At 47.2% G+C, this 19,703-nt stretch overlaps 2 protein-coding genes across 3 annotated transcripts; both read right to left on the bottom strand.

The window, feature by feature from the left end:
* Positions 1-70: 70 nt before the first annotated feature.
* Positions 71-15,607, bottom strand: LOC101076133 (CCR4-NOT transcription complex subunit 3-like). The gene is made up of 19 exons (XM_011609143.2): positions 15,444-15,607; positions 14,408-14,470; positions 12,069-12,136; positions 11,610-11,684; positions 11,126-11,215; positions 9,823-9,951; positions 9,190-9,285; positions 8,076-8,204; positions 7,849-7,939; positions 7,582-7,715; positions 7,007-7,063; positions 5,581-6,529; positions 5,398-5,503; positions 5,106-5,253; positions 4,295-4,391; positions 3,817-4,018; positions 2,637-2,769; positions 2,431-2,556; positions 71-2,337 (listed from the first exon to the last, which is right to left on the bottom strand). The coding sequence occupies exons 2-19, from the start codon at positions 14,430-14,432 to the stop codon at positions 2,239-2,241; spliced, it is 2,754 nt and encodes a 917-aa protein (XP_011607445.2). The 5' UTR covers positions 14,433-14,470; positions 15,444-15,607; the 3' UTR covers positions 71-2,238.
* Positions 15,608-16,574: 967 nt separating this feature from the next.
* LOC101076358 (coiled-coil domain-containing protein 106-like) lies at positions 16,575-19,538 on the bottom strand. Of its 2 annotated transcripts, none has more exons than XM_029844983.1 (7): positions 19,308-19,538; positions 18,553-18,657; positions 18,182-18,373; positions 17,749-17,895; positions 17,462-17,677; positions 17,216-17,376; positions 16,575-17,109 (listed from the first exon to the last, which is right to left on the bottom strand). In XM_029844983.1, exons 1-7 carry the CDS (start codon positions 19,345-19,347, stop codon positions 16,954-16,956), a joined length of 1,017 nt encoding a protein of 338 aa, XP_029700843.1. In that variant the 5' UTR covers positions 19,348-19,538; the 3' UTR covers positions 16,575-16,953. The 2 variants fall into 2 exon arrangements, with proteins under 2 accessions (XP_029700843.1, XP_003969145.2); XM_003969096.3 differs by having other exon boundaries at positions 18,553-18,705; positions 19,308-19,535.
* Between the last annotated feature and the right edge of the window lie 165 nt (positions 19,539-19,703).

Below are 19,703 nucleotides of genomic sequence, written 5' to 3'. Positions count from 1 at the left end.
GAAAGCGACCCGCCGACGGACGGCGGTCAAACCTCTGGGCTCGCGGGTGAAACACGGCACGACTCAACTCTTGTGAAAAGTAATTCTTTTATTAATATTTTACAATCCTTTATTCATGGTTATGTCATTATTTACTTTTTCCACTTCACTTTGCAAGTGTCATTATTCCATGCTGTCATGACGACAACAATGACAAATAAACAATAAACAAAGGAGAGTTGAAGAATGAGAGTCTATACAACACTGTCAGGGGCAGAGGGACAGTTTCACATTTGGGCACCTGGATTGACCTCTGACCCGTTGCACTTTTCAAAAAAAGAAGGTAAACAAAAAAAGGTTAAAAAGCAGTTGTGTCAGTCGAATTGTCCGTCCGTCTGTTTGGCTATAAAAACACTCCGATGATTTTAAAAAGAACCGCATTCCTCGTTCTTTCGATTTTAAAATGCTTTCCCCATCTCTGAAAAAAATATATATGATCTACCACAATTAATACAACAAATACAAAATATAAAGATGGTCTCTCTTCCAGGCGCTGCTCCAAACATTGGAGGACAATATTTAAAACTAAAAAAAGGCTTTATAGTGAAATGGAGAGGGCCACTGGCTGATAGAGGAGAAATAAAAGGTTAATGAGCTGCCCGAGAGGACTGGTGGGTACAAATCTGTTGTGCTGTAGCTGCTGGCAGATACGTTTTCTCATAAAAATCATCTACTTCCTGAGACACGGTGGGAATATCAACCTGACTGAGCCGCCGTGTGAGGCGGCGGCGTGTTTACCGCAGGCCCAGATGGCGCTCCACGACCCGTCAGAGCGAGCACGGAGCTGCAGGATAGAGGAGGTGTGGGCAGCGATGCTGGTGATGCTCACTTTAGGAGAGGAGGAGGAGGAGGAGGAGGAGGGTAAAATAACACCGTCCGTCCGTCCAGCTGCTGCTAACATCCGACACCCACGGCGATCGCTGCCGGAGCTCCGCCAGTCAAACCGCCAGTTCGCCAAACCGACATTCGCCTCAGTCGTTTCCACCAATCAACTCACAGATGAACTCATTTCGGGATCAGCAGAGCTCAGCGGAGGAGACTCTCCCCCTCGACCGACTTAAACCAGCTCGAACGGAGACCTCAGAGGAGCAGAAACGACCGTGGATAAATCAGATCTGAAAACTTCCGTCAGTGTCGACGTTCCTCCACCGGGGCGTCCCGCCCAAGGCCCGGATTTCAAACTATGAGGAGTAGCAAATCCTCGAGTGAGGGGTGAAGTGTGATGTAACGCTGCCCACAGGTTAACAAAATCAAATACTAGCAGCGCCTCAGCGGGGCGTCGCCCTCCTCCACCGGGAAGCGAGGCAGGGCGCTGTATTTTTAGAGCGCCGCGGCTGGAGGAGTCACGGAATTACGCTGCTACGAGGAGAAGAACACAGGACCTCGTGGAAACTGTTAAGTGCGAGAGGCGCGCGGCGCCACCTACAAGCGGCGTTTACCCACGACGGTCTGGCAGTGGTGTTTATTTTCAACAGACACGTGGGCGCTGCGGCAGAGGTCAGGCGAAGGCGGGTTTTCCGGTTGGGTTTGTCAGGATCGCCGGTGTCAGGACCTGGAAGCTCAGGAGAACTACGGACAGGGTCTGAAGAACCGGCCGAGCGGCAGGGACGGCGGAGAGGTTCAGCGAGGTGGAACTGACCAAATCATCTCAGGACGGAGGGGAAACCACTCAAATCTGTTCAAATTTTGTCTGGATTGTCGCGTTTTAGCTGCTTTGTGACGCTGCTGGACTGTTTTGTGCCATCAGACGTTCCTACGTCAATAACTAATCTAAGCTTCGCTAACCTTTGGGGATCTGCGCCTCACCGTATGAGCGACGTCAGTTTGACCAGGAAGTAGACTGAGCCTGTTCTGCAGGATTAACCAATCATCTTTGGTTCTTCAGGGGCTGATAGAGTTCTTAAAGCCAACACAACATAGAGGGGGGAAAGCATGAACGCGTCTTTTTATGCCAAAAGAGTCTGGTTTAAAAGGATTCCAGTTGAAGAGAGTAAAAGGAAAATAAAAGGCCTGACGATGGAGTTGAGAAGAGAGAAGAGTCCTCTCTGCTGGGTGAGGACGAAGAGGCCGGCCGAAGGCTTCAGATCGCTGATCTGCTCGCGCCTCCTGCCCGAGCAAAGAGAAAATCCAGGAATGTGAGCAGCATCATCCCGTCTTCATCCATCGCTCTCGTGGCTGCCTGTCCATCGGACTGTAGGGTCATTGGAGGTCTCGGTCTTCGAGGTACCTGTACTCGAAGGTGAAACCTTCCTTCTTGCGCTGGCCCCATTTCTCGTAGTCAAAGTAAATGTATGTTCCCTGAGCAGAAAAGCAAAGGTCGTTAGTGGGGGGTCCTGTGGCCGTTCCCAGCCTGCTTTGGGAACATTTCACAGTGGGTAAGTGGGGGCTGACCTGCTCAAACTCATCAGTGATGGTTTTGGGCTCTTCATGCCTCTGGAACCACATCATGTACTTGGTGTGGAACCTCCAGGACTGCTTCTTCAGAGCTTTGGCTGCCAGATACTGGGCCTTCGTGCCCTGCGGACGTGAAGCAGGAACATATGAGAAAAGACGCGTGGAAGAGTTTAGAGTCGCACGCCGCCTCGAGCGCGTGTTACCTCAAGGTAGTAAAAGATGAAGAAGAGCGTTTCCGTGGAAAGCCTCTGGTAAAACTCCACCGTGTCGGAGTGAGGCGGCGGCACCTGGTGGTGGAAAGGCAGGGTGGGGCAAGGGTTCCTCATCAGGTACTGCCTGTAATGGCCGACAGACGGAGGTCAATCGGGAGCTGGAATTAGCTGCCACGGAGATGCTAAACGTGCTATTTGGTAACAGGCAACGTGAGATTAGCTCATTTATCAGATTTAAACAAGAGAAACTCAACAGCTGACAGGTTGCTCTGGGATTCCTGTGGTTCTGCCAATAGCCAGACAAAAATATCAGCGTGGTGTTTGATGGCAGACGCCTACAGCTCGTATAGACCTCAGAGCAGGACAGCACTGACCCACACAAACAGCCTTCTCAAGAACCTCGTCAGCGCCCAATTAGCTAAACCCCACAACGATTCTGATCCCGACAGCGGGAGAAAACCCGCCAGATGCTGCCCAGATGTACTTTTTCATTCGAACCGGGTATTTTTAGGAGCATATCAAACCCACGCTGTCCTTGTTCCCATTATGCTGCGAGTCAAATCAGCAGGTACTGAAAATATCAGGTGTGAGTTAGCGCTCATAACACATGACATCATCCCACAAACACACTCGGGTACACACACAAACATCACTGAAACCGCTGCAGAAGTTAAGTAATCGCCTCCCCTGAGTGTGTGTGTTTGTGTATGTATGTGTGTGTTGCTGTCCTCTAACACACAGAATTGTGAGACAAGAGGGTTTGAGTGTTTGGATTTAAAAGTCAACTGTACATGTGTGGGCAGAAAGCACCAGATACAGGAAAAGCATCATCGGCTCTAACTGTGTGTGTGTGTGTGTATGTGCGTGTGTGTTTGTGTTCTTGTACATGCCACATATTAAGTACCAGAACACATTTCACTAGCAAAAATTGGACATTTATCAGGTCCTTGCATTGTCAAAGGCCCGTTTGAGGGATAAGACTCGGGTGTGGGGTTGGAACGGGGTTAAGGTCAGAGGTCAGAATTGTTAAGATGTGTGTCTGAGTGTGTTTGTACTTGTGCCACACAGGGAGCAACAGAATGTGCATTTCACCAGCACAGTGAGGACATTTCTGGAACCTGAGGACATGTTGGCTAGTGATGATGTGTAGGATAAGCTGATCTCACAGCACCTGATCCTCTCAGAGTCAGACGGGTGGGGCATGTGCGTCCATGCCGACTCCTCCATGGTCTGTTGGTACTGCTGGTCTTTGGACAGGGGGACCGGCCCCAGAGGACAGACCCCCAGAGACGGAGGGATGCTGACCTCTGACAGCAGGGACTGAGGTGCCGATGTGGGGCCCGTGGGGGCCGTAGTGCTGGTGGGGAAGATGTCTGAGGAGAGGAAAAAACAGAACATGGGATTGTCGGGATTGTCGGCATCGCGGCGAGGACGGCGCGGGGGCGAGAGAGGATGTGCGGGATTGGAAGAGACTGAATTTAAAGTTGGTGAGACAAAGAGAGAAGTTGAGTCAGGGATGATAATATCTGCAGTGTTTCTGTTCAGAGGAGGCTGGGAGTGGGAGGTGAGATGACATTTTGTTCCATTAAACTGCAGATTTGTCGGTTCTGCTGTGTGTGTGTGTGTGTGTGTGTGTGTGTGTGTGGTACCTGAGGTGAGGTGCAGGGAGGGCACGTCTCCATCTATCCCTGAGCTGAGCGCTGCTCGCTCTGCCATGGACTTCAGGCTGCTCAGAGGCTCTGGGGGCTGATGAGGACAGACAAGGAGCAGCGGTGAGGACAGCAGCCACATCTGGGTCGGACCTACAGGCCTGGTCCGAAACGACCCGCACCTGCCCTGACCAACCGCCGAGGCCTCCACAAACTTCACACTCACAGTCTGAAACGGTTCCGTCTGGTTCTCTCTCTTTTTTTATAAATCTTTTGCCTAAAATACAAAGGTGCTGCGGTTGGATTTCTCTTTTGGCTGCATTAATTAACAGTTAATTAGCAGTTTTGCAGCAAACTGACGGCTTTGGGGCGTCGAGACCACAGAGACACAGTCTGCAGACTAAAGGAGGACCTGTGTTGTTGGAAGTGACCCGGTGGTGACACCAACTCCACCACTTCGAGGGCTATTCTGCTTTGTTTCAGATGCTTTTTCTTCATAAGATATCTTGGGGCTGACATGTCTAACAGATAATGGAGGGACGACAGGACAAATGTCCAGGGTGTGATGATGTCATCACTGCAGCTGGGGGAGATACCGACAAACCATGACATCATCAGCAAAGCAAAAGGATGATGTCACTGTAGACCGAGATTATCATGCACTGTAAAAACTGACTCAGGAGCATCAAACACCCACTCAAGGAAGGAGTGACAGACTGGTTTTACTGGGACAGGGAGGATACACTGATTATGGAGGGACACAGGTCTGGTCGGGGCAGCTTTCCTTTCTAACGTCCCAACGCTGGCTCACCTTGATGATGTCAGAGGACTGTGAGTACGACAGTGGCCCGTTTAGCAGAGCGCCACTGCTGGCGGTCTTGGCCTCGCTGTAGAAGGCTGGTGATGGGGAGCTGGAGGACAAACTCAATGAGCTCAGTAAACTTGGACCGCTGTCTTTCCTGGGACACAGAACAAAAGGGGAGGGAAACAAAATCAGGGAGGGGAGAAAATACAATGGGATGTGGAACTACTTCATGAATTTATTTCCCATGATAGATCTGCATTATCAAACCGTTAACCAGTAACCAGGTCGTCATACTCACGACTGATTGGCTGTAGAGGTCAAGGACAAGGACTGGCTGATCTGGGATTGGCTGGTGCTGTTGAGGGTGGAGTCTGTTGTGCTGTCTGCTACAACAGCACTGTAACCTTCACAGAACGGAGGAAAAAAGATTTCATTTATACCGGCCGGAGCCGCGTTCCGCCGAACTCAGTCCCGTACTCACTGGTGCTACTGGTCTGCTTCTGCTGGCTTGGCGGCCTGATAGAGAGCGACAAGCTTCCTCCTGCTGATCCTGAGCTGCTGCTGTTGCTCCCGATGACTCCTACGCTGCCGCCTGGTGCCAAACTCCCAACCGGACTCAGCGACACCAGCGAGGAGCCCTGCATTCCCGCCTGACCAGAACTCAACCCCAGAATCCCTGATGCGATGCTGTTCACCCCTGACACCGAGCCCAGCAGGCCCCCAGACGAGGACGTCGGCCCGCCGACGGTGACGCTCCCGATGGAGCCTAAAGTGCTGTTGGATGTCGTGGTGATGATGCCGCCCAGAGAGCCCGGTAGGCCGGATCCGACCGCGCCTACAGCGGCTGCCTGAGCGTACGGTGCTGGGGTGGAGTTGGAGAGAAGGCTCGCCATGGTGTTTAGGGACGCCGACATCCCCGACAGGCCCAGACTGCCAGACATGGGGCTGGTGGTGACGGAGCACGATATCCCGCCTTTGCCCAGCGAGAGACCCAAGCTGAGGCTGTTGGAGGTAGGCGGGGGCCCTGACAGGATCTGCGGCTGGCTATTGGATGTCAAGAGTGTGCTTGCATTGGGGGGAGACGAGGCAGAGGAGGCCGGGTGGCTGTTGGCCAAGGCGATGGAATTGGAGATGGATGCCGAGGAGGCGGAGCTAACCAGGTTCTTGGGCTGCTGCTGCGCCGCCGGGTGGGGCGGCTGCTGGGTGGCGTTGCTGTAGCTGCCGACAGAGGTGTTAGAGAGGAGGCCCCCCGAGGTGCCGTGGTGACTATTGCTCCCAGAGCTACTGCTGTTCCCTCCTCCGGCCATGGTCGTCATAGAGACCAAGGCGGATGAGGTCAGTCCCGAAACAGATGAAGAAGATGAGGACGAGGAGGAAGAGGACGAGGAAGAGGACAGAGAGGACGAAGGGTTTCCATTCTTCACAGGTGACTGAAAAGGGAGAGAGATTTAGTTAATTTTGATATTGTTACGCCTCCTGACCCGACCTTTCATCCTTCTCCCGCCAATAAGGACCCAGGCAACAGTTGGTGTCTCCTGTCTCACCTCCACATGCTGTAGTCACAGGTGTGTTGTGGCCTCCCTCACTAATCACACAGTTTGTGAGTAACCTGGACAGTTTTCATCCATCACCTGAGTGTTCTTTTGTAACTTTATGGTGAAGTTGTTGCAGAAATAATAACTGACAGGTGACTGATGCGAACACACCTGCCTGTCTTTAAAAATGGCTGCAGCTCTGTGACTAAATTGGGGTAAAAATGAGCCCGTTGTGCATGTGTCCACCTTGATCCTGCGTATTAAAGTCATCAAATTTGGCAAGTAGAACCCAAATTTCTTGCTTGGCTAATGAAGAAGTCTCCACCCTACTGATGCGTCGGCACATCGTCCCAGGGCAGCCCGGGAACTAACCTGGCTAACTTCACTGTCTGTTGATCGGCCTCTCTTCTTGTCATCCTCCGAGTTCTCCTGGGAAACACAAACGAGGAACGTTGACCTTTAATTCAGAGTTAAACACCGAGAACATTAGCCCTTTACTTATAGAACTAAGTTCAAGTTTGGCTCTTTTCTTATATAAAGAGTTTGACAAAAAAAAAAAAACCAGGCCTTCTATTCACACACGTCAGGCCTGTAATAACTGCCTTTAGCACAAACCACAGGAGTAGAAGAAGAGCTGATACAATGACAACGGAGCAGAACAATAAGAGCAGATGGTGGAGCAGCACAAAAGCAGATGGAGAAGCAATTATGGCTCAGTTATGTTTCCCATAATGGCTGCAGGTGAATGTTAACAGCAGGTTAATTAGCAGGAGCGCATCACGGCCACTATTAAAGACAAAAATCACAGTTTGGAGAAAGGAAAGACCAGATTGTCTAGTTTAAAAATGTGTTTGGTGAAAGGTTAAAGGAGCAAATGACTTTATTTATAGTTTGAATTGGTTCATCCTGGTGAAACTAGTTTAAATGGTGTCCCATTTCTGCGTTACCGTAGTGCAAGTGGCAGGCGAGGGAGGGATGGGTGAGGAGGAAGTGGTGGAGGTCGGTGTGCTGCTGGAGTGCTGGAAGATCTCGTCCTCCAAGTGCGAGTGTCCTGGGGGGGAGGTGGCGACCAGTGTCTGAGCTGCACAGACACACAGAAGAAGATGAAGCCAAAGATGATTTAAAGAGCCACTAAAACATTATTTTCTTTAAAAAGTGGCATCGCGATTCTTCTGTCTCAGCCAAATGGATCACTGATATTTTTTCCTACGTACGGATGTCTTCCAGGTCCAGGTCGTCATAGAGAAACTCGTTATCCTCAAAGTCTGGATCCTGTGAAGAGTCTATGTAATATTCCACATCGTCCTTTCCAATGGAAAAAAGATAAAGATCAAAGGTTAATTAATTCCCCTGCAAACTGCACAAGAACAACTGTTGAACAAAGAGTCGGAAACAAAAATTCTGCCTCCACTGGCAGCGACGTTTCCATAGATAGACAAACCTTGATTTTCCTGATGGCGTCCACCTGCAGTGTGTCGTTGTCCAGCATCCTCAGAATGGTCTCCAACATCCGGATGTGGTACCGGTGCTTCTCGATGAACTTCTTCAGCTCCTCGATCCGGTCCTGCTTCTGCAGGAAAGAAGTTGTTTTTATTTTATTCTCAGGTCTTTCTGGATGATAAAAAACAGCTCGTCAGTCTGTCTCTTGTTGGTTTGTGTAACGATTCAGATGCCTCATCGGGTAAAATAATGAATTATTTAAATATTAAGACAAATAAAGAAGCATTTTAAAATTTTAACATCAGAACAGGGATGCTGGTACATGTGCACTTAATGACTTTATGCATCAGGCAGCATCTGTGCTCAATAATTAATCCTCTTTTTCCACCACTAATTCATGCATGTTCTGAAGCACTTACATCTCATGTATTTTGTATTTTTTTCTTTTTAACTTGCATTAGAATCCAGGTGCCAAAATGCATCACCTGGTACACGGGCGCAGAACTCTTGACATGTTGGTTGTTCAGATGCATTAGAGGCGGCAGCAGTGTGGAACTAACTACTGTTTCATTACAGGACGGCGTATACATTAATGCTGCGTCAGCACACACTGCCAACATGAGGCCATTTCTGAGCTAAAAGCAGAAAGTCTACCGTCTGTGTGCCTTTGAGCAAAGCGATAGACTGTGAACCAGGCTGCAGGGTCACCCGAAACTTCTTAATTAAAAGAATTAATACACAAAATTCTAAATTATGTCTAAGAATCGGGGTGTGAGGAATCTGTGTTGCTGCGTCACTGCCACCAGAGGGCGCTGCACATGTTGATTCAAGTCACACTTCAGGACAAGAACAAAACCGTCTGAGTCAATCAGAGGTTCTTCAGGCATAATTCAAAGGAGATTCAAATGATTACATCCGCGCACAGAGAACATCGCTAAAACTGACTCAGGCAATGAGAATAAACCTGAAAAGCTGCCACTGGAAATGAGTGAGCGAAGAGGATGAACAGAGGAAAGAGTCAGGGGAATAACAGAAGAGCAGAGCTCGATTTCTGACTGCAAGGAGGCACAAAGAAGACAAGAGAGGGGAAGAATGACAGAGGAGAGCAGACTCACATCCTTATCTCCTTTCTTCTTTCTCGTCTGGACTGAAAGAGACTCCACTTCACTCTCAAACTGGTCCACCTGCATGTTCAGCGTGTCGATCATGTTCTAGATGGAAGAAAACCGATGGATTATTACAACGTTTGAGATTTTCAGCTCCGTTTTTGATGTTTGACTACACGTAATTTATCCAGACATCACATCTGGATAAATTACGTGCAGCATTAAGAAATTTTGACGTTTGAAGCATTTCAAAAGAGCTGGGTCACGTATTTCCTTCTACCCCGACAGTTTAGGATTAACTTTGACTCTGGTTCCACTTTTGTTCCTCACTTTCAGATCCACATATTGACACAAACACTTTTTACAATGCCTTGAACGCAGCTTCATCCACTACCTGTGGAGTCAAATCTGATCATCTGTGACAACTGTATGTGAAAAACAGGCTCCTTTCTAATAGACAGAGGAACTTTCTGCAACAGACGTGTTCCACATGGATGCAGAATCTCCTCCACAATGGATCACTATAACTCGGGCCTCACCAGGCACCGTTAAAATTGTGATTCCGACAGGTGAACAGCTGCACAGACGTGTTGATCATGCTGCTGATGTTAAAATCCCCGAGATGACACCAGGAAAACTCACCGTCAGCCATGTGCCGACCTCCTCCTTCTCCTTTTGGGCAGGGTCCACCTTCTGAGCCAGACCCAAGCCCTCTTTTGAGTAAGCTTTTGTCTTTGTTTCTCTCTCAACGATTTTGAATCTTTCCATTTGCTGCAAAGAGGCGAAACACAGAGAAAAGAAACGAGAGTTAAAACAGCTCTTTTTCTATGAGAAGTCAAATGTCCTGTTTTTATATCTCTTTCTGTCCAACATTCAACATGATTCTGTTCAGTTTCCTGCAGGACCCTGCCGATGCTGTAATTTCTGGCCAAATGATGAAACCACAGGAAGTCCTGAAGGATCCAGAGCTAAAGAAGCAAAGTGGAGATCAGAGGCAGCCGGCCGAGCTGCTCTCGTCCCTCATTGTGCGAGCAGGTGGCTCATATTCAGTCCATCTCAATGATCCTCATCACAAGCTCATGTGGAGCCTGGCAGGTGTCGTCCTGACACCAAACCAACTCCCATGATCCTCTGCTCTCAGTGAAGAAGGTGCTAATGAGTGCCTCTGGGGGACGGATAAAAGCCGGAATCACAGATGATTTGGCCTTTTCTGAAACTTCAGTGAGGGAACTTTGAGTTCAGGAGCTCTTAAAGGGATCGCTTCCTGGGAGGCGTTCATAACAGGGCCACAATGCTGACAAATGTTGCTGCAGCATTAAGCATGTAAACTGATCACAGCTAAAGGTTTATTCAAAAAAGGCCAAGGTTACCACGACGACCCGCACCTTTTCGGCCTAGAGGACACGTCCAAAAGTCTGACAGCTCAAACTTTCACTTTTGTCCACGGAAGGTCACAAGAGGCTGTGACCCAGACAGGTTCCGCCTGTCTGGATCTTATTTACATGGTATTTGTTCTGTCAGCACCAGAGGAGCTACAGCAGTTCTTCTTCCCTGGACGAGCCTGTTGTTTGGAGGCTTCAGGTCACAGGAAAACAAGTGTGAAATCTAAAGGCAACAGGAGGAAGATCCCCAACTGAGGGTCCTTGAAGGCCGCATGTGTCACAGGTTCTTGTGATATCTGGTGTATATGAGTCGTCTGATGTGACTGGAGAGGCTGCGACACTCGAAGAAACACCGAAGACAGAAAACCATACATGGCTTGATAGTAAAGTTCAGAACTCAGAAGCAAAAACTAAACAAATATGAGCACCATTAAACACCAATAAATGGAACCTGAATTGTTTTGAATTCCATCTAAGTGTCAGTTCACAAAACATCATATTTAGAGTGGGGGGGGGTCCGTGATGATGATGACGTGGTCCTCCCCCGCTCAGCTTCTACTCACCGTTTCTATGAGTTTACGGTTGTCCACCAAGTTCCTCTTGTCTTTGATCTCGTTGGATGCCACCCACGTCTTGATCTGGTCCCGAAGACGCTGGAGGACCAGAAGAACAAGAACGGAGGGAGTCAGAGCGGAGGAGGCAGAGAGAAAGAGAGAAAGAGAGAGAGAGAGACAGAGAGACAGAGAGAGAGAGAGAGACAGGGATGAGCACATGCAGAGACTCAGGCTTCAGATCCTCATGAAAACAGAGCTGAAGCGGACGCTGCCTCTGGCTGAGTGTGATGATATCTGAGATTCTCTCTCTCTCACTCACACACACACACACACACACACGCACGCCCATCATAACTATTGTTACGCTGTGAAAAGATGGTGTACGGTGGAAACGTGTGAAAATGAAAACACCCTTTTATATCCCGTTGAAGCTCTGAGAAGATTCTGATCTGAATCAGAACTGATCGGCTTTGGTGGGTTCCACTTAATTTACCTGCAGCTTCTTAATCTCCTTCTTGAGGTCTGCTTCATATTTCTCCTTCTGGTTTGTGTTTGCTGCATTGTGAAGCTGAAGAGGGGAAAAGAGAAGAACAGACGCGTCGGAATCTTTACAACGCCGTTTTTAATCTTGCAGAAAAGCTTCCCACACATTTTTCATGGTGAAATTCAAGCACCTTTCAAGCACTTTCAAGGTGCAGAACCTTATCATTAGAATGAAATACACATTCACTTTTTATCACAATGATATGCATTGTATTATTCTATAAGAATCTAATCATGTGCCATAATAGCAGAAAGTATAATTCAAGCATTTTCAAGGACTTTGAGTGTATGTGGAAACCCTGAATTAAAATTCAGGAAAAAGTTCAGCCAAAAATAGCCTTCGAAGCAAGTGAGGACAAAGCACGTCCAGAATCTGTCATTACAAACTAGAATTTGTCTCTTTGCTCACCTTCTGCCAAATGTCTTCAAACTGTTCCACTCCTTCCCCTACTTTTTTCAGACATCGATCTATTTCACCTGTGGAGGAAGAGAAGAGCGGAGCAACTGGTCAGAAAAAGAAATAATAGCGACCCCATCAAAATAAAATCCAGACAATAAATACGAGGAAAAAATGGAGCTGTAAAATTTCATTGAAAAGTTCAATTGACAAATAAATGAGTGCACAACAAAGTAAAAAAAAAAGAAACTGGGGTGAACATGTAATAAGAAATTATTTATATCAAGTTTGATGGAACAAACAAAACTGCAACCTAATCAAAAAACCACGGAGCATGTCCAAATACTGCGCGACATCTTATAAAATATGTACATTAAAAAAACCTGAATATTAGCACATATATAAAGCTAGCAAGCGAGAGATGTCTGTCAGAGAAATGTTAAAATATTAACACCAAGTCCCAGGTTTTTGTCCCCCCGTGCCATGACGACACAGGTCTTCAACTGTGAGCAGAAAATGGGTCGTTTCAGCCTTTAATGTTGTTTAATGTTGGTTTTTTTACTTTTTACGGTGCAACTTTTGTACGTTTGTAAGAGGCTCAGAGGGGATTTCAGCGCCACAACAAACAGCACAGATAGATTAGGTTGGTTAAGGCAGCCCGCAAACAATAAGCACTTGACATTTTACAACAAATACAATATAAAACAGCCACAAGACACAACAGATTTACTCCTACACGTGGTTATTTTGTCTTAAGGGTTTAGTTTCGACCTGCTGACTCCTGGTCAGCGTTTCTTGTAGCTGTCGTCTGTAATTTGTCTCTCCAGTGAGAACGCCGAGTACAATTTGATATCCAGCCTGAAAACAGAGGCATTCAGCGGTGTAAAGTACCACCACCAAGCCGCCAACTGCTTCCAATGACTCACGCTCGTGTAACGGAGCACAGCTGAGCGACGGCTGCCGCTGCTGCTGGGGGGGGGGGGGGGGGGGGGGTCGGGGAAACATGCCTCGCAATCAATACCAGGATGCTGCTGACACTGAACATCATGAAAGCAAAGACCCAAACATCCTCATTTAGCACAAGACTAAAAAAACATTATCTTTATCTGATAAGCACAAACATTTGCATATTTGAGGATATTTCGACAAAGCTGGAGGAGAGACGGGGACGAATGAAAGTGACGTAATCTTCTGGTACAATGCAGGAACCCGAGGATCGCTGGAGCGGAGCAGACGAGACCGTTAACTAACTGTTCTCTGATTTGACCTCAAACATCCGTGAAAATGAAAGAATCGGCTGCAGCCGTCGGTGTTATTTTTAGACAAAAGTCAACCTCCTCTGGAATAATACATCAGCCCCGCTCCTTCTATGATGGCACGTTAGAGAAGAGACTCATGTCACAAGAGTGTGTGTGTGTGTGTGTGTGCGTTTGTAATCCCACAGCAGCTGAAAGACGCTGAGGGAGGGAAGAGTAAGGTAAGACCAGATTGTCTTTGTGTGACAAACGATGCTTTTCTGTCACACACACAAAGACCTGTAGCATTTTGCTGAGTGAGCCACTGGATTGTAATCAGATTACTGTGAACTTCAGGTGTTTAAACAAAAACTGAGAGTGGAGAGGAGCAGCAGAGGAGGCCGGTCCTCGCTGGAAACAGAGCGTGTTTGTCCGAGCTCTCAGACACGCTCTGGAGTCTGTCAAAGGGCCAACATGTCTGCACAGAGAGACGGTGTCACATGACTTACACACTTTTAGATAAACTCTCAGATGTTCGGAGGAAGCCCAAACACTGGAGCACGTTATGTTGGGGGGAAAAAAACACACACACAAGGGAGCACTCGAACAGATCCAACCTGACAGACCAACAAGACAGACACTGTGGAGCCTGCAGAACCGGAGACCCTCCTTCTCAGAGCAAAACGAATGCACCATTAAACGTTAAAGACAGGCAGAAGCAGACACACAGCAGCTCCACAGCTGGGGCGTCATGCACTTTGTAGAATAAGAGACAGTCATAGGAGCTCTGATCTCCTGGTAGATGAAATGATCCCTTCAACCTCCGGCTCCCCCTGCAGTTAGGGAAAGTTTTATGGCTCTGTTCTGGCTGCGTGAGAGCGCGTGGCTGTAAAAGTCTGTGAGGATCGGTGAACTCACAAATGCAGAAATGTCTCTTGCTCTCCTCTAAACAAGCAGGAGACATTTGAAACACAACATCATGCAATATGCAGGCAGACACGGGTACGACTCACCTCAGCTGCAGCCCTTTCTTTCAGTATTGGTTTAGACGGCAGCAACATTATTTAATCAGCAATTTTCAATTAAAACTCAGACTCACAAACAAAGAAATCTCACCTTGAAGTTTCCTTTTATCGGCCATGATTGATGACTAGAATAATGTCTTCATGCCTTCTTTGGCTGCAGAAAACAAAAGATATTTCTGTGTAAGAGACAAGATAGATACTGAGCGAAGTGAAGGACGTGGATGTAGGTGGTAGCAGCAATGCTGCCATGCTAAACAGCTTCTAGTCAACACAGAAACTCTGGCAGGTTCCGATTTGAAGCTGGAGCTGTTTTAACATGAGCAGATTAAAAAAAACACCAAAAAAAACAGACGATCTGGAGAAAATAAATATATCAAGCATTCTTGGACTGCAGGACAGCAGCCCATGTGAGCTTTCAGAGGCAGTTGTTCAACTGGGGGTGGGCTCTATATAGCCCTAAACAGTTGGCAGAGGTCAAGAAATGACCGCACAAACGACAAAAAAAGCGATTTAAATGCATTCGTTCAATTCAGAAAGATTTTTTTTCCTCATCTTGTCTTCGAGTCATGTATACTAAAATTAAAACGCACGGCTGCCACAACTAATGTGCATTTTTGCACATGTAAATACACTTTTAAGTCGCTCGGACGGCTGCAACAGAACAGATGTGGATATGATTAGCGTCAGTGTCACTTCACAAACAGGTGCAAACATCTGGATTTAAGGGCCTGGGTGTTCTCCTGACCAACCGGTTAGGTTGGGCCAAACATTTTAACTGTAATCCGAACGATCGGATTGAGCCAGACTAGCTGCAGATGTTGGCTAAACCTGACAAACCTGCGCTCCTAAGGCTCGCGCCCGGGATGTTTATAAACAATGCGGGCATCACTGGCGGCAGCATCTGCCCCAGGACCCCCTCAACTCCCCCACCAACTCCAGGTAGACACCACTGGCCTGCACAACAACTTCCAGGCTTCCTTGCAAAGCTAGCGGGCAGATTTAAGTGGGTCTGGTGTCTGTCGCTTCCCACCGGCTGCGCTGTGATGTGGGAGACACAATTTGTAGAGGGGGGGAAGAGATACGAGCAGCACGGAAATCCATCACTTTAGAACATGCAACCAATTTACCTGGAGTTCTCCGAGTTGCGTGTTATTTCTTCAGCTGCCTCACGCGGGTAGATCTTTAACGACTCACTACAAAGGCTGTATTTCTATAAAACATTTGTCAATTCTTCTCGCTAAACAATCACTCCGCGCATCAAAGATGGCTACCAGGAACACCTCCTCCTCCGATGCCCTGATGGGCCTTAGTCCCGCCTATGTTCCCTGTGATTGGTCGCCTGTGGCAACTCCCGTACTTCTATTGGTTGGAGCCCGTTGTCTTTCAACGGACTCTGCCTTGACTACTTCCTGGAGAACTCTTAAAGAGATTGGACCGTCAGGAAAAGTTGAAAGGGCAAATTACCATTTTTTTAGTTTATGTATAAAATTTTATAAAACGGCACGTTTGATAGTTGGATAGATTAAACATGTAAACAATAATGTATAATATGCATAGCCAAAACCAAAAATTAAATGGAACAAAACAATGTGCCAAAAGGAGTTTTTCATAAAGGCGGACGTAGCTACAATGACGTCACTTTTTGTCAAGGTCATTTCCGGTTGGCTGCCACCAGTTTTAACGTCTTTGACATGCTAAATTCGGAGGTCACGTATTTTGACAAGATGTCGATCTAAAGAACAGGACTTATCATAAACCGTTTACGTGTATATAAATATATGATCTATACGTTCCACAGGGACGTCTGACTGGGTCTGTGGGTTGGTGGATGCATTTTTTGTTTATCAATTAAATTTCTTTTTAATCTCGTGTTGAAATCGAAGGTAATGCCATCAATCCTCCACCTGGTGGCGCTGTTTCAACATGTATCGGGGAAAACGAATCTTTTATATACTTTTACACATTTTACATTGTTCATGAATTGAAATGATCATTTTAGGTGCGTTTAACCTGATTTTTTTTTTTACTGTTAACTGAATATGTAAATGACCTCATGCACCAGTGGAGCCTGTTCTGGGGTTAAAGGTCAAACCTGGTCAATGTGAGTGAAAACCCGAATTTCAGATTTACCTCAACACAGAACCTTCAGACAAGGATTTAGCCTTAAAATGACACCAACAGATGTCATTATCATATATTGCTTTACAAAGTAAGACATTGATCAGAATCTAAAATCAATACATTTTCATTTCAAAAGATTTAATGTTTAAATATTCACTGTGGAAAACACAATGTCCATTTAATCATTTCAAATAACAAAATACAGACTCTTTTTAAATCCACGTTACCTGGGCACAAAAAATAAATAATATTTCTCACTTCTGATCCTTTCAGTTCTTAAACAATTCAAAATTAAACAGCAAATATTCTGAAACAGAGGTCACAGTATCCAGTAACCAAATCCTGTGCAGTAACAAAACAAATCACATTTCAGGTCAATTAACCTTCCATAATCCCACCAAAGTTTTCTTTGGATGCGTTTCTTTTTGTGTGTCAACTGAAAAGAGAAATACTGTCAAAACTCTCACTCTCCACCTCATCTTCCTCCTCCTCCTCCTCTTTCTCGAGGAGCACCGCTCAGTTCCGGAACCTGTAGGAGATGGGCAGGAGCTTGTGGGTCTTCTTCATGGCCTGGACCTTGGTGTGCGTCTGCTCGTCCATGGTCTTGTAGCAGCGGCGGGCGTAATCCAGAAGCTTCTCCCTCGAGGCCTCAAACTCCCCGACCTCAGCCATCTGCAGCAGGACAGCAGGAAAGGTCAAGACCCAACACGACTGGAGTCACAACCACCTTTAACACAGTAATGCAGGTGGTTCCAGGAGCTGCATGAAGGGGTCAGACCTTCTCTGGAGCCACCAGCAGTAGCTCGGCGATGGGCGAGGTGGAGGCCATGGTGTTCCTGTCCACTCCGTGGATCTGGAAGGCTCGGGACATGCTCCTCACCCGCTGGTAGGTGGTCAGAATCTTCTTATAACGGATCAGAACTCCGTCTGGGTCTTTGACTGCGGACAGATGGCTCACGCCAACACTTCATCCTGAAAGTTTTGCAGGTTAAAAGGTGATGATAACTGATGTGTCTCCGGTCACCTCTCTGCCTCTCTCTGCCGTGGGTGATCCTGAAGATCCTCCTCATCTTCATCCTGGGCTCGCTGTTGGCCCGCCCTCTGCCCTTTTTCTTTAGCCCTTTCTCAGAGGACGACGCCTCGTCCTCCTCCTCATCGTCGTCGTCCTCCTCTTCCTCCACATACTCGTCTTCCGTGAAGAATTTTTCCTCCTCCAGGTGAAACTCCTGCTTGACGGCAGCTGCGAAAAAGAGGAGCAGAGACAAGAAGAGAAACTCTGGTATTTACCTCGTGTGGCTGACGGTTCCTCACCTGTAATGGCGGCGCTGCGGCGGCTGCGTGATCCTGCTCCCTGAATGTGTTTGAGGGTCATACCAGACCTGGTGGTCATGGGGGAGGGAGGGGAGGGAGAGCCGGCAGGCTGGCCCTTCACAGCCCTCTGGGAGTCACCACACCAGTCTGACAACGAACAAACCAGTTAACAACCGACAGGAAAACTGTGCCTAACAGCGACGCCTGCTGGTCTAATGTGGAGGCGCCACAGATTGTATCAACTGGAAAACTGGCATTCATTTTAATCTGATATTAAAACTTCAAACTTTGGCTGCATTTTAAATTTTCATTTATTTTAAACCGATACCATTTTTACTGATTATCGCAAAGGAAAATCTGGATTTTAATCAAATTGTTACATTGTGATGTATTAAAAAAACAGAATGAGACTGTAGGAGACGTGCATCCTCGCCTTCGGAGCTCCTCATGCTCACGATGAAACGGTCCAGCTGGCAGCGCAGGAAGTTGCGCTCCTCCTCCAGCTCCTCAATGCGTTTCTGCAGCCAGGCGTTCTTCTCCAGAGCCACATATAGGTGAGCTCGCAGGTTGGACACCAGGATGAAGGGGCTGTACTGGGAGTGGGGAGGCTCCTGCACCACCGGCTCTGGGATGACAGCTCAGATATTTCATTCACAAACACATCACAAATATTCCCTCCAAGTGTTTTTATTTGTGGGCGGAGCCAACAAAGGACCTCCTCACAGATGTATGCAGCTGCAAACTTGAATGTTCTCAACTGAACCACATGATAAGCGGTGGTCATGTGTCGTACACGTGGCGTACCGTCCATCATCTGCTGGCCTTGGTTCAGGTAGCTTGGTGGTCTGTCCATGCTCTCCTCCAGGGGAAAAGATACCTCATAGGCATCTAGATACAAGCGTCCTCCTCCTGCTGGTACAGTCGATGATGAAGATGCCTGAGCCGCATAGTGTTCTTCTAAATTCAGAGATATCAAACACGTTGTACAGTCTTTTAAAACTTATTGACTACTTTCTTTGTAGCACTGAAGGTGTAAAACCGCTGGTTCCCATTTGGCTCTGCTCAAGGTTTCTTGCTGAAACTATTGGCCAGAGGTTGACTTACGATTGTTAGAAGTTCAGTAACAATTTCCATTACTGTCATTTTAAAAGTAGGACCTTTAAGCGTAAATAAGAGTTTGAAAAAGGTGAAAAGCAACCAGTGTCCACAGTTCACTTTTAATTCTCACACTTTTAAATGTGGCTGTGCAACAACACCCAAGAAGCATCAGTAAAACAGTCATAACACCGACAACCAGACAGCTCCAAATAAAAACGACATTAGGTTTTAGGATATGAAGAACAACCCAGAACCGAGCCAATCAATCATAAGAATCTACAGGAAGTGACATATATGCACTCAGCGTGTTTGAAATGATTATAAATGTCTATTTTAGGTCAGACTAAATTGACGGATTCCTTCAGGTCTTTGAACGCATCAAACTCCACAGAAACGTCTCATTCTGGATTTCTATCAACGCGCTCGTTTTTTTAGCAGCTCAGGCTGAAAGTTGCGGTTACCTGGCGGGCTGGTGTCGTCCCTGCTGCTGGAGGGATCCATGTCGTACAGGTGTGCTCAGGTGAACTATAACTGATGAGTAACTCTCAGCTCTCGATCGGCGCCTTCTTATTCGTGTCCGGTTCTCCCTGTGTGCGGTTATACTCCTGTAATACAGCCTGCAAGCACGCACACCTGCCCGGCCAGCGCGTCTTCAGCAGCAGTTACCTGATTATTAAGTGGCCTCCAGGTGCACAGGCTCGCTCCTCTTGCGCATGCGCACAGCCACTCAGCCAGTAATTACCAACCAAATTAAACTATTATTAGATGTAAATTTAAACCAATGAAGGATCCGTTTGATGTATATAGAGGCCAAAATATATGATATGCATTTTCTTTTATTAGAAATCCAGCTTTAT

The sequence above is a fragment of the Takifugu rubripes genome, chromosome 12 (assembly GCF_901000725.2).
Source record: "Takifugu rubripes chromosome 12, fTakRub1.2, whole genome shotgun sequence".
NCBI classification, from domain to species: domain Eukaryota; kingdom Metazoa; phylum Chordata; class Actinopteri; order Tetraodontiformes; family Tetraodontidae; genus Takifugu; species Takifugu rubripes.
This window is presented reverse-complemented; position numbering and strand designations above follow the sequence as displayed.